This window comes from Ctenopharyngodon idella, chromosome 19, assembly GCF_019924925.1.
Source record: "Ctenopharyngodon idella isolate HZGC_01 chromosome 19, HZGC01, whole genome shotgun sequence".
NCBI lineage: Eukaryota > Metazoa > Chordata > Actinopteri > Cypriniformes > Xenocyprididae > Ctenopharyngodon > Ctenopharyngodon idella.
The window spans coordinates 11,387,231-11,403,948 of NC_067238.1; the positions used below are offsets into that span (position 1 = coordinate 11,387,231).

Below are 16,718 nucleotides of genomic sequence, written 5' to 3' on the forward strand. Positions count from 1 at the left end.
GAACTGGGAGACTAGTCAGGATCAAGGGAATGATGAATGCAGCAATGTACAGAGACATCCTTGATGAAAACCTGCTTCAGAGTGCTCTGGACCTCAGACTGGGGCGAAGGTTCATCTTCCAACAGGACAACGACCCTAAGCACACAGCCAAGATAACAAAGGAGTGGCTACAGGACTGTGAATGTCCTTGATAGGCCCAGCCAGAGCCCAGACTTGAACCCGATTGAACATCTATGGAGAGATCTGAAAATGGCTGTGCACCGACGCTCCCCATCCAAACTGATGGAGCTTGAGAGGTCCTGCAAAGAAGAATGGGAGAAACTGCCCAAAAATAGGGTGTGCCAAGCTTGTAGCATCATACTCAAAAAGACTTGAGGCTATAATTGGTGCTTCAACAAAGTATTGAGCAAAGGCTGTGAATACTTATGTAAATGTGACTTTTTTTTTTTTTTTTTCTCGTTTTTTATTTTTAATAAATTTGCAAAGATTTCAAACAAACGTTTTTCACGTTGTCATTTATGGGGTATTGTTTGTAGAATTTTTAGGAAAATAATGAATTTAATCCATTTTGGAATAAGGCTGTAACATAAATGTGGAAAAAGTGAAGGGCTGTGAATACTTTCCGGATGCACTGTATAGCAGGGCCCATAATTATTTTAAGAAATGGCTATAGTGACTATAGATGTTTTTACCTATATTTATTTAGCTTCATTTTCAATTCACTGTATGTTTAGATGTAAGTCTGATGATTTTTGCCTGAGGTGTGAATTGGAGTTCCTACTCTGCTATGTTTTAAAGACTTTTTTGCACTCTCTTACTAATAACCCAGTTGGATCAAACATAAGGAGCTTTATACCTCCACAGCTTCATTTATAATCATACTTAACTATCCAGAACAGATGTTTCTATCTAGACTCGGTCTACCGTACGGGTTATTGTTTTCTTCTTCATCCGTTACTTTGTATTTCTTTAAAGCCGAATTATAATTGTAATGGATTTTTATGCTTGATGCACAAAGAAGTCACCTTCTCTGGTCCTCAATCCCTTTGGATTTCACCACGCAGAATGAGAGTTGAAACATATAGCCTGCCGTCCACTTGAAGTACTGTGTGCTAGACATAATAAAACCGAGTCAAATAAATTTTGTTTGTGTTCTTCCATTTAGTCCACAGTATTTCCCCCCCTACTCACCACTGCAGTGTTTGCCCATAGGCCCATAGTAATGATGTCCTGAATTATGCAGCAGACCCTCTGATAGGCCCTTTTGCCTTTACTCAAAACTCCCTTATAGGCATCTGTCCTTTACGTTATTGAACTCACTCTTAAATATTTCTCTTTTTACCTCCTTTGCTCCCATCATTTCCACCCCCTCTCTTTCTTCCCTCTTCCACTCTTTGCTTCCATTCAAACGTCCACTTCTTTCATTTTTTTCACCCCCTCTCCTCTGCCTATTGGTCTTTCCCAAACGGATCTTGCTTTCCCAAGTCTTAATCCCCCATTCTGTGTCTTTTTCCCAGTGTCAAAAGAACTGCACAGAGAATTAATGGGGGAGAGAGAAGGAGGGAAATGAGTGAAGAAATTATGACGTCAGCGTGCCTTCTGGTTCAAAGCTATGACATTAGCAGCTCCAGCTCTGAAATGTAGCCAGTATGACAGAGAGATAGATGTGCATTTGCGTTTGTGTGTGCATGTGGGTGTGTGAATGTACTGCCAGACCCTGAGTCAGTGCATTACTTAATATACACGTTAGTGCGAGTATAGGTACGTTTGTGCTATACATCACACAGTATATTGCACTATTGCCTGTCTGTGCGCTCACGTACATGTTGTTTGAGTATAAATAAGTGTGTTTAGTGGGAGGTTAATTAAAGAGAGTGTGTATGTGCATGTCTACAGCAAAGGCGGAGGGATGGGTGGGTAGGTTTTGATGGCTGGCGTACAAAGTGACTTGAAAATGATTCATGGTGTTGCTGGCGCTTACATGGCCTGCCATTTGTATCAGCACCAGCACGCCGTCTCTCCCTCCCTCTCTCGTTCTCGTGCGCTCTCGCTTTTTTCGCTCATTGTATCAGGAACACAAACAAAAGGCGCAGAGGGCGGCCTCATCCCCTCTGTTCTTCTTTATTTTCACTTTTATTTACTCAGCCTGCTCTGGATCTACCCAGGCAGAGATGGACGCTTTACAACCAGGCAGATTTATAGCGGAGATTCAAGACTCTCTCCTGCGTTGAAGGATCTAATGCATGAATCAATGCAGGGGGGTAATGATTTCCCATGCTCCCTGGGGAATGGTAAGGTTCAGGGAGGTGAGATGTGTTAGCTTTCTTCTCCAATCCCCATGCAGGGACTTAACTACCTCTGCCAGGTTAATGTATCTTGGTGTCTGGTGGCGTCCTAATTGATGTTGATGGACTGTACGCTGACAGTGTGCCTTTCATGTTTTCCCTCAGTTCAGTTACGTTGTTTCTAACAGTCCTTCTTTCTTTTCTCCCTCAAGGTCTCGTTCCTGCATAAAGCGCTACCCACCCAAGTGACTCCCTGCCCGTGTTATGGCGGCGAGGCCCGCCCTTTCGTTTCTATTGGCTGTGCTGGCGTGCACTGGGCCGGCCCAGCCCTCCCCCCCACTGCTGCTCCGCCCCCGGGAGAGAGAGAGGGACTCAGGAGGGGCTTCGGGCGGAGTCAACATCGCTGTGGTTCACTCTGGCTCCTCCCACCTCCCGGAAACGAGCGCTGGGGTGGGGGGTGTGGGCGGTGCCTCTTCAGCGGGCTCCGGCTCCGGTGCCGGGCCAAGCAGCAGCAGCAGCAACTCGGGGACGGGTTTTCTAAGTCGAGCCTGGTCAGGACAGGTGGGTGAAAGTGTGATGACGCCGTGGGGTCCTGCGAACGTGATCTGGCTGGCCGTGAACGAGAGCAGTCCTGGGAGCCTCTTGCTACAGTTATGCGAGTTACTGGCTACCACTCCGCTACAAGGCCTTGTGTTTGAGGAAGAGAAGCCACCACCGCCCAACCGGGCACCGTTAGCACCTATGCTGGAATTTGTCTCGGCCCAGACAGGAGTGCCTGTCATTGCTGTGGGAGGAGGGGCTGGTCTGGGGAGGGAGCCACAGGTAAGAGTAAAAATTCATTCATAAGATTCTTAGATTTAATGGTTCTTTATGAATTTGAGAGAATGGAATTGGCGATAGCTGAGCCTAACGATATAGTTTGGGAATAAAAGTCTTTGTACTAATTAAATATCATGAAAAGTCTTGGTGATTTATTGGTGAGACTACAAAGCTCTAATTAAGAGCTAAGTTTAAGAACTATTTCGAAATGATGCTGCTTATTGGTTATATCATTCTTCTTGTCTGTTTGATGTGACTTTACATTATCACACTCCATGTAAAAAGTGTTTTTCGTGATGTGTATTGTTGCTGTTGCACAGTGTATAGTTGCTCTGCTTATAGATTAATGCAACTTTGAATATGCATTGGGGATTTTGTTTTTTATATGAATAAATGCTCGTCATGTGGTGATATGAGCAGGGGAATTACTGAATGATAACATTCTGTGACACGACAGCCGGTGAATTAAAACCACCTGTCGCTAAATTTGAACACAATCTGAGTGGCTGTTTAGCTATAAACGAGTACAAATTATTTCTTTGTAGATTTTAGTTTAGCAACTTGCAAAACAGGCAAAAAAGAAAAGGTAAAAAGCAATATTTGAGAAAAGAGCATACTAATGTAATAGCTGCAGACCCGTAGTGGAACTAATTTTACACAGTGGTGACATAATTTCAGATTTTTGAGAAATTGGCCTATAGGATTACATTTTTAAAAGATGAAAATATAAAAAACATGATAGATTTACCATGTTAATCATTGCGGAAACGCATGACAGTCTGTGAAAAGGGTATGTGGATGTAGCCGTCAGTTCTGCAGCCAGTATGTTAGAGCGATCACCTGAGCCGTAAAAATGACATCATGACACAACTGATTGGCTAATGACATTAACCGAGCGTGCACAGTCACAAGCTATTCGTTAGCGACTATTCTGAGCTCTGATGTGAAAAAAGTTAGTTTGGTCATGGGTAAAATTTCTGTAATACATAAAAAATGTGTTTCCTCAGTTACTTTTAAATTGGCATGAATGGAGAAAGATGCTTTTTGTAGATGCTTTTTTATTACAACATGTCCCAGAAGGTACTAACTGGACTAGACTAGCCAGACAAACCCTGATCTAGTCTAACTGAAATAAACTAAAGCTCATTACCATTTTCTTTAGACCTAATTCTTTTTTTTCTGGAATCCACAATAACACTTTCCCTCAGAGATGTAATGGTATTTGGTCATTTTTCAGCCATGACCTCAGTTGTCCTCTCTATGTACACTGCTCTCAGCGGCTTGGAAAAGCACTGAGCTGTCTCCCAGATATGCCTCTTCTAATTTTAGCAAACAGTGGGTAATTATTCAAAGTATTAAGCATTAGTCAACAATACAGGTCAGCCAGGGTTTTTTAAACAATGAATAGGCAGTAAACAGCAAAATGTTGTGTAAGAGGCCTGTGTACAATAGTAAAATATTTGACCAATGTTATGGTAATTACTTTTTGAATTAAGGTGCCCATACACACCAGAATGTACGTACGTATTGGCATGGGCAATATTTACACCTGGTATTAAGATGCATTTGATCATTTGGATGGCATAGACGTTTACACCTGGTGTTTTAATCTGTCTCTGTTGTCCACTTTCAACCACTTCTGTCCTGATTTCTTTGAGGGAAGGGTCTATGGGTGGGTAAATGTATGGGCTTTTCCAGGTCTTTCGATCTAATGGACGAAATAAGCTCATGCAATTTACATATAAACGTGAACGGAGATGACAGAAAAACATATGGAGAGCAACAGCTTTCATTTCCGCTCTGATAGCCGCAAGACCACACTGAACTGTGAGTGCGTGTTAGAAATCAGGAATGGTGAGAGAACATTGTGCTTAGTACATTTTTTTTTTTTTGTCTTTAAACCAAACTTGGGTCTTCAGCCAATGAAGTTTAAATCCCATCTGGATAGCGCATTTACACGTTAGGTCAGTTGGTGGAGAGAATGTGGTCTCAAAACATTTTAGAGCCTGTTTACTCTTGTATTTAGAGTCATCCACTTGTAATCCGATTGACCAAAACACATTTTAATACCAGGTGTAAACAGGGCCTTAGTGCAGGGGTGTCCAAATCTGCTCCTGGAGGGCCGCTGTCCTGCAGAGTTTAGCTCCAACTTGCCTCAAAATACCTGCCTGGAAGTTTCTAGTATGCCTAGTAAACCTTGATTAGTTGGTAATTAATTGGGGTTGAAGCTGAACACTGCAGGACAGTGGCCCCCCAGGAGCAGGACTGGACACCCCTGGCATAGAGGAAAAATGCAAGGGTTTGCGAAAGTGTTGCTCCATTAGACCATAAGTTAAGAAAATTTTAACTTTTGCCCTCCAAAGTTGTCAGAATGTCAGATGCAAGAGAGCATTTCTGATTGACTGAAAAAGTTCGGGCCACTCCCATACGTTTATAGAGCCTAGGGCTGTCACAAAGACAGGTGGGATATTTCAGAAATTTTAGTAATTGTCAGGATTTGATTCAATGCATTCCAACGAAAACAGCTTAAAGCCCATTTAATCTAAATGTAAACTAGTATGTATTAAAATGGCATTGTATTTCTATAGTAAGGTTCCATCAGCATCTGAAAATCATGTGAAGATGGTGTATGTAGTGTATTTGTACCTGCTCTGTGATTACAGTGTACAAGTGTTACTCGTACACAAACACACCCGGTACAACTATTATGTTCAGAAATGACTCAGTCAGAGGCCTTTTGAAGGTTTCTTTTGTCACTTAAGCCTCATGCTGTCAACTCATGCTCTGGATTTACAATATTTAAAATCTCTGTCTGTCTCGCACTTTTTTCCTTCATTTGAACAAACACTGCCTAGGCTTGTTTGGAAAAATCCCTACCTAAATCATTCATTCTGCAGTAACCAGTATCTTCCACTCACATGTGACAGTGCACTAAAAATTCACCGTGTCCTACCACTTAATACAATTTCAGCATAATTAAGATGACCAATTAAACTCAAATAAGTTTCAGGCTACCTGTGTTGTTTTATTCACACTCTGGAGACATCCTCTCTGCCAGGATATTTCTCTCCTGTGAAAAATATTACATTACTTTTTCATTTGCTTGCTTAGGCTTTAATTAACTACATTTAGAAAGGCTCATGTGTTGTGGATTGGTGAGAGCGTGGGTTTGGAGTCATGGAGTTAACTCTCTCTCGCAGAGCATGTCTCCAGAGACTTCCTTTACCACTTCACAAACCGCCAACCAGAGCATGGCACAAAGGAGTCACTTAACTGGTTTAATTAGGACAGTAATTAATTACATAATGTGGTTAAATATTCTGGTGTGAGAAGAAAGTAGATTTTGCCACTATTTTGCCACATTGCACCCTCTGCATGAGCTTCGAAATCTGATGCTGAAAATCCATTTTCAAGTGTTCAATGTAGATTGATTTCAGTCGAATCAAAGCTGCGGAATCAGAAGAGACTGAAGTCTGTTAGTGCTGGAATTCTTTTGAAAACACAAACACCTCAGGCACTCACTCCCCCAAAAACAATGAAAAAGAAACGTGGAATTGCATATTAAGTTTCAAGCAGATTTTGTTAAACATAGCCTTCCAGGGTCCATTTTATTCTCTGAAAGCTTTTGAATAAAATAAAATAAAATGCACCACTTAGTCCATCTGGACCTCAATATGGCACATAATGCCGTACAGACGATTATTGCCGTCTCAGGGGCACAAGCTAGCACATGCACAACTTCTGGTTCAACTCTAGTGCGACACATATAAAACCAGCAGGATGTGGACGCTACGCAATTATGGTGCATGCTACGCTATAAACTGTGTGACATTCATGCAACACTGCAATATATCCTGAAGTCTTCCAAATCTCCCTAGCAACTGCACTAAATGTGTCATTGTGGATTCTAGTAATTTCAAAGGCTGTGACCTCTGATTATAAGTGGGCAAATGTTAAAAAGATTATATTAATGGCTGTTGAAGTGTTCCTCAAGGAAGGCAGGCTATTTAGATCGCTGGACTCTTCAGTTATCAATATGTGAAATGTATGAGAAATTGGCACAAATGCGTCTAAACTTTCACTGCTTAAACAATAGAGTTCATATAAATAAAAAAATGTTTCCTGTCTCTTTTAAATAGGTCATTTTAGAGGGGAAAAAATGAAAATTGATTTTGATATTCTTACCAATATAGACTTGATCTATACGTTTCCAAAAATATGATGTGTTTGGTTTGGTTGCTGAGAGGATGCAGAGCAAGCTGTTCCATTTCTCTATGTACAGAACGTAATCGCTAACAGAAGGTACTTCATTAGCACATATAGATTTACATCTGTGGTAATTTAAAGCTGAAATTGATTTAGTAGTGTTTAATATACTATATATTGTTTTGCAATTTAATCTAAACCTTCCCACCTGCAATGCATTTGATGCATGCAGCAAATCTAGTTTCAAGTGTTCAATGTAGATTGATTTTAGCCGAATGAAAGCTGCAGCATCAGAAGAAACTGAAGCCTGTTAGTACTCAGATTCTTTTGAAATCACAAACACCTCAGGCACTCTTTCTACTTTGGTAAAAACAATGAAAAAGCAGAATTGCATATTTCTTTAGTTTTAAGCAAATGCAGGTTTAAAAGGAGGAAAGCTGCTACTACTACTGCTATTTATAATTTATGGCAATGTTATTGTATAATTTATGTATAATTTATGGTAGTGTTGTAGTCAAGACCACCTAAACCGAGACCAAGCTGAGACCAAGACAAGACCAAGACTTCTCAAATTCATCTGAAAGATCCATTTTTACTGCCTGAGAAATGTCTTATTTTTAATCAATAATTACAATTAGAATAATAAGACACTATACAGAGCTGTTACCAATCAGTTCTGTAATCAATTGAAAACCTCCGATCAAATTAATGACGTTAACAAAGAAATCAGACAATGCAGCGGCAATTTAGCAATATCCCTACAGTTGTGGTCTTAACCAGTCTTGAAATAAAACCCCGAGTCATTTTAGTCTGAGATCAAGACAAGGCAGAGACCACATGCGGCCGAGACCAAGAGAAGACCAAGACCTTCAAAAAAATGGTCTTAAAGGATTAGTCCACTTTCAAATAAAAATTTCCTGATAATTTACTCACCCCCATGTCATCCAAGATGTCCATGTCCTTCTTTCTTCAGTAGAAAAGAAATTAAGGTTTTTGATGAAAACATTCCAGGATTATTCTCCTTATAGTGGAATTCAATTGGCCCCAAACGGTTGAGGGTCAAAATTACAGTTTCAGTGCAGCTTCAAAGGGCTTTAAACGATCCCAGACGAGGAATAAGGGACTAAGCGTTGCTATCAGAAATACGGCTTTATGTCAGAGTCATAAATCTCCTCGATTGTACAGTGGAATGGTCACCTTCCGGGGTATAGAAAAAAGACAGTGAGGTGAGCTGAAGCGAGGACGAATGGACTGTTTCGAATCTTAAAGCAGCCAAGGACACTAATGTCACCTGAAACACAGGCTTATGAATAGCAATGAATCCTTTACGTCATGCTGTGTGGGTATTAAGAATGACTGTATTGATCTGAATGAGTAAGAAGCAGAGGGTAAATGGAGGGAAGGAAAAAATATCTAATGAATGAGAAATGCTGAAACAAAGGGCTAGTAGACGACTGATCTAAAACAGAAATTTAGGCTAGCAAGGGAAGTGGAATCCAGCTATGATACCCTAGACCTTTCAGAAGTGCCTCTCTTTATGCAAAATATTATGTTGGAAAGTTTTACTATGTCCCAAATTTTCTTATTCTTTCAGGAGAGCGGCTCCGTCTACTTGCAGTTCTTGTGCTCCACTGGCCTGCAGCTGGAGGTCATTTTTGAAGTCCTGGAGGAGTTTGATTGGACAGCGTTCTCTGTGGTTACCACACGCCACCATGGCTATGAGGATTTCCTGGCCATGGTGGAAGGCATGATAGATGGCTCCTTCATCGGTTGGGAGAGAAAGAGTGTGGTGATGCTCAACCTGACCGATGACCCGGGAGGGGCTCGTACCCGCAGGCTACTGAAGGAGAATGAAGCACAGGTCAGGAGTGGGAATGTAAATGCAGTGAAAACTGAAAGTCTGAAACCACTAGTACAAATACTTCCATTTTGAATCCTTTTGTAATTTAATACATTTTATTTACAAATTATATTATCAGCATAAACATCTCAGAATGTCTTAGTATTTGGTTTGTCTCTCTTCTGCTTTAATGGCAGCAGCACTCGAGCAGCTGCTTGAACTCAACAAGTTTGTGTAAAACCTGATGATCATGTTCTCCAGCATGATCAAAGGGCATCTTGAGCTTCAATGGAAGCAAGAACATCTGACTGCCTGTACAAAGAAGTCACATGATCAATGTTACAAATTTATTTACATGTGATTCATGATATAGAAATAGTGCAGGGTAGTTCATTTCTCTTCCTATTTCAATATTTATTTCTAGTTTTTTTTTTTTTTTAATCCAAAAAGAGTTGAAATGGTTAATTTTCAGATTCAAATTATTTATTTATTTTAATTTCATTTTCTTGTACATCAATATACTATTTTTTTTTTTTTTTTTTTTCAATCTTCTAAGTTGATTTCTAGGTTCAAAGCCCAGATTTTTTAATCTGGTCTGACTTTTTGTCCCACTTTATTTATTCATTATCATTTATTAAGTAATTTTAAATATATATTTAATTCTAAAATTATTTATTTCCAGGGTTGAAGTCCAGATTATTAATAAATAAATTATACATCTGTTTTTTGGATGTTTTATTATTATTATTATTATTATTATTATTATAGCACACATTAAAGGAGACCTATTATGCCCCATTTTACAAGATGTAATTTAAGTCTCAGGTGTCCCCAGAATGTGTCTGTGAAGTTTCAGCTCAAAATACCTCACAGATCATTTATTATACCTCACAGATCATTAAATTCCCATTTTTGAGTGCTAGCAAAAACATGCTGTTTTCGTGCATGTCTTTAAATGCAAATGAGCTGCTGCTTCCCGACCCCTATCCAGAATAGTGCTTCCTTCATTCACAGCTGCCAAATGCTAACAAGACATCTGCTTGGTTTTGATGATCATCTATATCGCGCTCAGGGACATTGCAGTTCTTCTTCATCATTAAAGTATATTATCTGCATGCATTTTAAAGTTATATCAGTTTAAACTTCTAACTTATCGTTTTCTGAGTGCACGCATCTGAAGCACATGCACATAAAGCTGGCTGTCAGACGGCACCTCTCGTGAGTATTAAACTAACGCCTCTTTCACGTTTTATTGTGCTTAAACTGTCAAATCCACACAAGGTTGTCAAAAACACAGAGTTCACATAAACACAGACGGTTATGTCTGTGAATGTAAACAGCGGGGACAGAATTTGCATGTGTATGTTATATCTGTGGCGCATTCCCTTCAAAAATAAAACTAATCTACTGCGTCTTCAGTGGCTCAGATGAGTAAATGAAGACTGTTATGTTCACTCTTACATCCAACAACAAAATACCTCAATTGCTTACCAGACATTCTTGTCGCTAGAGCTGCTCCGGCGTCGAGACAATGGCGGACTGGTGAGTGTACAACTCACTCAGGGCGGGGTCTATGCTAATACGGCAGTGTCCGCCAACATTCACGTCACTTTGTACAGAAATTGCGAACAGCTTGTTCTGAGACATTGCTTATGATTTATGGGGATTAAAAAAAGGAGTGGGTGGATTTTTATCATTATAGGGTGGTTGTGTACACACTGCCAACACTCATATATGTTCAAACACCATGTAAAAGTGAATTTTGTGTAATAGGTCCCCTTTAAATAGCCCAAATCTTGGTATTTCCAAAGGGTTCACAAACAATGTTTTGGTTTAATCTGTTCATTTTTTCCAATCTTCATATAAATCAATCCCTTTTGTGATCTGCACTACAGCTCTTTTACTCAATTGCAACTGTCCAGTTCATTCTCTTACACTGTTTCTTTTCCTTTCATTGAACTAGCGTTCCCATTCCACCAGCTCCCATTTCATTTTTTCCATTTTAATTGAAAGTGGCTTCACTGCAATTAACAGTTGTATTACCAAATCAGTCTTGGTTAATTATAGAAGTATGACTATGACAATGAAAAGAGAGAAGACGGCTCTAATGCCTAGTGCAATTATTCTATAGAAATTCAAAATAAGAAACATATGGTAAAGCTGCTCATGCATTCTGTAAGTCAATTCCTCCATATTCCCAACTTGATTTCTCGATTAACCTTCTATCTCATCGCTTGTGTATTCGTTCCACTCTTTCTTTTTCTTCTCTCTCTCTTCCTCTCTCTCTCTCTTTCTCTCTCTCTCTTTTTCTCTCTCTCTCTCACTCTCCTGCGTACTTTGGCCTTTACGTGAAGGCTCCCAAAGAGAAGGAGGTCGTGTGACCTACGAAAGGGGAGATGGCATCCGTAATGCTACTGAGCAGCGTGACATTAAATGACAGTTTCCATCTGACCCAAAGGTGGCCAACTCAATTCCCCACAGGACTGGCCACGGCAGCAGACATCCTCTACGTTCAACAACTTGACTGATTAATTCTCCACAGTGTCCAAGCACCCAGACTTTCAGCCCCTAATCAGTGACTGATACAGGAGCACATTCAAAGTGGCTGTCATGGTTCCCGCATGGAAAAGAATGAGGAAAAAATTGGGGTCAGCTTGATGCTATGCGATAGGAACTTTTCCATTTTTTTCTCACAGTGATTAAACGTCAGTGTGGTTTTTGTAAGGGCTCAACAGACAACACTACATCAAAGTGCAGATGTTATCAGCGAGCTTTGTTATAAATGTAAAAACTCTGCCTCCAGTGATTTGCTTTAAAGCATAAGCTTACTAGCTATATTTTATTTTAATAAGCTTTAACAAAAAGACCAGCATGATGATAAATTGTAAACTGCTCTGCTGTCAAAACTGCTAAATAATGCTAAGTAATGTTTAACCCTCAGAGACCTAGTGTAGCAGAATTGCAATGTTTGTATAAAGCAATGAAATAATGCATAAAGAGATGAATTGAAATCTGAATTCAAAACTTTCACTTATTGTATTAAAAAACAGTGGTGAAATTTTGCAACCCTAAAGTATGAGGGGCCATTTAGGCCATAATTATTGAAAAGCCTCTTATAAACATTAGTGAAACGAAAAACATTGATCAACCTTAGTGAAATTTATCATATGCATAACTGAAAAGACTCTTACAAACACTAGTGAAAACATTGATCAACCTTAGTGAAATTCATTCATACGCATTAGAAAAAGACTCTTACAAACACTAGTGAAAACATTGATCAACCTTAGTGAAATTCATTCAAACGCATTACTGAAAAACCTCTTACAAACACCAGTGAAAACATTGATCAACCTTAGTGAAATTCATTCATACGCATTAGGAAGAGCCTCTTACAAACACTAATGAAAACATTGATCAACCTTAGTGAAATTCATTCATATGCATTACTGAAATGACAAAAGATTTCAGTAGTTAATGAGAGCTAATTTCACTTGAAAAGGAAGCTGTGGCCGCACTTGCGTTTAATTTGGTGCGTATCTCACAAACTCATTTAGGCAATGGTGGATAGTTGAACGAGTTGTATAGGAAACCAAACTAAGCCATTCATATTGAAAGTGAGACCAAAACAGCGTGCTGTTACAGAGCTTGCGCCGTGCTGACATGTCATCGGTGTGGCTCAATGGACCGGGCCACACGACCGACTCGACATGGCAGAGAAAACGTGTTTACTGGCGCGTAAGGCCACCGAATGTTTGGGAAGCCAAACACAGCAAAAGTGGGATGAGACAGCGTGGTGTTACAGAGCTTGCACACAAAGTAGCCTAAGGAACGATACTGTTTCATAAAAATAGTGACAACATAAAAATAGTTCCTGATTAGATGCTGGGTGCTGCTGTCGTTGAGCTAATTAGTAAAGGTACACAAACTGCATATGCTACATTATGTGTTACTATCAAAACACATCAAAATACTTTAAAATAAAAAAAATACCAAAATAAATATTGCAACCATGGCATCATCTTTCAGACTTTTTAACTCCCGCAGTTGTCTCCCGCGTGGAAAAGCAATACCGATATTAATTCAGGGTTTTAGCTCTTTAACAATCCAGCCTTTTTCCATTATAGCCCTTTCTAAGACTCTTTCTTTTGGTCGATACTTTTACAGTGCCACTTGTTGTTAGTTCAGAAGGAAAGATGAAAGGTTTTTGCTGTTTGCCTGCTATTCACGCGCTGAATCTGCACAGCGTACAAGAAACACACTGTTGTCATATGATGCCTGCGTGAACAGGCTGCGCAGTGGTATGCAAACACACGTTGATCGACAAGGAACACATACTATCGGGCTGTTCGGACCGAACACAATGTTTGAACGAACATTTTATGGTCCTACGCCTTCCACAGTTGATATATATTTATAAAAATACATGTAGACCACTTAACATAGTGATTGCTAACAGGATATGAGGATACTTTCAACCATCATAACAAAACATGTTTCTGAAGAGAATCTCCTATTGCACCTTTAATTAAATCTCTTCATTACATAAAGCGATCCTGTCCTTTACAGAAATTTGGACTAAACCTCTCAATTCATATGGATTAGTTTTATGATCTCTTTAAAAAGTGGTGGTTGCATGGACTGTCAATGGAGGGACAGAAATCGCTCAGATTTCATTAAAATATTTAAATTTGTGCTATGAAGGTGAACGAAAGTTTTATGGGTTTGGAACGACATGAGGGTGAGTAAATAATGACAAAATTTTAATTTTTGGGTGAATTAACCCTTTAATCAAAAAACAAAGAACAACCAATAAAAACACCTATATAAACACACCTTAACCCAATGTGTGCAAAATAAAACCAGTTGGTATAATGCTTTGCTTTTTACTGTGACAGGACAACTTCATTAATAATATTTCACACAAAAATGAAACTTTGCTGATACACCCTCAGGTCATCCAAGATATGTGACTTCTTTATTAGAACACAAAAGAAGAAATGTACAAGGAAATCATCTTGGTTACTAGTCTAACCCTCATTCCCTGATGAAGGGAACAGAGATGTTGTGTCGAAATACCGACACTAGGGGTTGTCCTTCAGAAAAAGCCAGTGGAATTGGCATGTGGAATTTGCATGCCAGGCCACATCCCCGGACATATGGGTATATAAGGTGAGCCGGCTGCACACACTCTTCAGCTTTGTTATGAGGAGCCGAGACGGCGTCTCAACCCCTCAGTGGCAGTTGGGTTCACCGAGAGGGAAACTGAACAGTGGAAAAATACATCATATGGGGTCACCATTAAGAAACCACTACATACAGAGCACTAGCCAGATTACAAGGGCTCCCCTGAAAAGAGGCATACCATGAGTAATGGGCCTGGTAGTGAGTTCCTAGGGTTCACCATTCAAAGGAAACTCTAATGGACCTAAAAAGCGCACGTTGTCACCTGGGGAAAAGCTCGATTGCAAGTACTAAATCCAACCAGTTTGTCCTCTTATTTACCTCTTTTTGACTAAGACTAAGACTAGAGACAAAACTGTTTTCATGCATCGACTATAAAATCTAGTAAAGGTGTTGGGTGTAGTCCATCCCACAGCTCTACAAATGTCTGCTAATGAAGCACCATTCGCTAGAGTCAACATGGCTGCAATACCCCTGGTGGAGTAAGCCATCACTCCCAGTAGGCACAGTACATCCTGGGCCTGATAAGCCCAGATAATGGCAACCACAATCCAGTGGGCCATTCTATGTTTGGAATGCCTTCCCTTCTACTGACCTCCAAGGCAGACAAGGAGCTGCTCAGGTCATCTGAAGCTCTGTGTCCAGTACAGACATATGCGTAGAGCATGCACTGGACACAACAGAGACAGGACTGGGTCTCCATCAGGAGGGATTGTTTGCAAGTTCACCGCTTTGTTTCTGAAGAGAGTAGAGGGAAGCTTGTGCACATATGCAGGCCGGGGTCTGTGAGAACAATGTGAGAGTAGGACGGCCCAAATTCCAGGCACGACTCACTAACAGAGGGGGCTTGTAGGTCCCCCACCCTCTTGACGGAGGTGAGTGCAATCAGGTGCCAAGAGGGTGCTAAGCTTGACTGATTGCAAGGGCTCAAACGGATCTCTCTGCAGGGCCTGAAGGACCAGAGAAAGATCCAAAGAGGGGAGGAGGCGAGGTCTAGGAGGGTTTAGCCTCTGTGCACCTCTCAGGAACCTAAGTATCAGGTCGTGCTTTCCTAATGAGCTGCCAACCACTGCGCCATGATGAGCCGCTATTGCAGACAAATAAACTTTAAGGGTGGAGGCCAACAGGTGCCTCTCCAGGCCCTGCTGAAGAAAAGAAAGCACTGACCCGATGCCACAAGTCCATGGGTCTTCACCTCGGGAAGCACACCATGCAGTGAAAAGGCATGGTATCTATCACTGCTGGTGATGGTCCTCTGAATTCCTCCTCATCCCATCCAGGGACCAGACATGGAGGTTCCAGAGTTCGGGGCACGGGTGTCCTTCCTCAGGGGAATCCGCCAAGGAGGAGCCAACAACATCAGCTTGAGCCCCAAGAACCAAGTCTGGTTGGGCCAGTAGAGCATGACCATTAGGACTTGTTTTTCTTTTCCCTGACTGTGCAATCAGGCTCACTGGGGGAACTCATACTTGCACAGGCCCCGGGGCAAACTATGTGCCAGTGCATCCGTGCCGAGGGGGGCCTCGGTCAGGGAATACCACAGTGTACAGTTGGAGGATTCCTAGGAAGCGAACAGGTCTACCTTTGCTTCGTCGAATCGACTCTATATTAGCTGGACCACCTGGGGATGGAGTCTCCACTCTCCACAGAGTGTAACCAAGAGCACATCAGCTGTGTGACTTTAGTCACTGCTGACTCCAGAGGAGGAGATGGCAGGCAAGTTGTGGCATGCAACACTGTCGCTGTGTTGTCTGTCTGGACCAACACATGTTTGCCCTAAATAAATGGTAGAAACCCCCTCTCTAAACTAGTTGCACAGCCAACAATTTGAGGCAGCTGATGTGCCAGTGCAGTCGGGGTCCTGTCCAGGGTCCCGAGTCTGTGTGCCCATTGCATACAGTGCCCCAGCCGGTCTCAGAGGAGTCTGTTGTAACAACAACAAGCCTGGACACTCATTCTAGGGGAACTCCTGCCCATAGAAATACAATGTCTGACGAAGGGCTGAATAAACGATGACAGATTGGGGTGATGGTAACATGATGTACCGCTGCACCATGCCCATCTCGGGGCTGAAGCCAATGCTGAAGCGGTCACCTATGCATCAACCCCAGCGGCGTGACTGTGGCAAAGAAAGCCATACGCCCCAGGAGGGAGAACTTCCCAGTTGACCTCAAGTCCCAATCAGGCTAGGTGCTTGAGGACCAGGTGCCTGTGCGCACAGTAACTCTTGCGAGTGAGCTAGGATTAATCAGTCATCAAGGTAGTTGAGAATGCTAATACCCACTTACCTTAGAGGGGCAAGGGCAGCTTCTGCGACATTCGTAAAGATGCAAGGAGACAGGGACAGTCTGAAGGGGAGGTACTGATATGCTCAACCTTCAAAG

The 16,718-nt window shown here is 41.3% G+C and overlaps 1 protein-coding gene across 2 annotated transcripts in view; it reads left to right on the forward strand.

The window, feature by feature from the left end:
• grin2da (glutamate receptor, ionotropic, N-methyl D-aspartate 2D, a) overlaps nucleotides 1–16,718 on the forward strand; it is an 82,846-nt gene that overhangs the window by 25,006 nt on the left and 41,122 nt on the right. For both annotated transcript variants that reach the window (XM_051873505.1, XM_051873506.1), the window contains exons 2-3: nucleotides 2,498–3,107; nucleotides 8,905–9,171. In XM_051873505.1, the coding sequence (XP_051729465.1) occupies nucleotides 2,550–3,107; nucleotides 8,905–9,171 (825 nt within the window). In that variant the 5' untranslated portion in view covers nucleotides 2,498–2,549. The remainder of the gene's footprint in view (nucleotides 1–2,497; nucleotides 3,108–8,904; nucleotides 9,172–16,718) is intronic.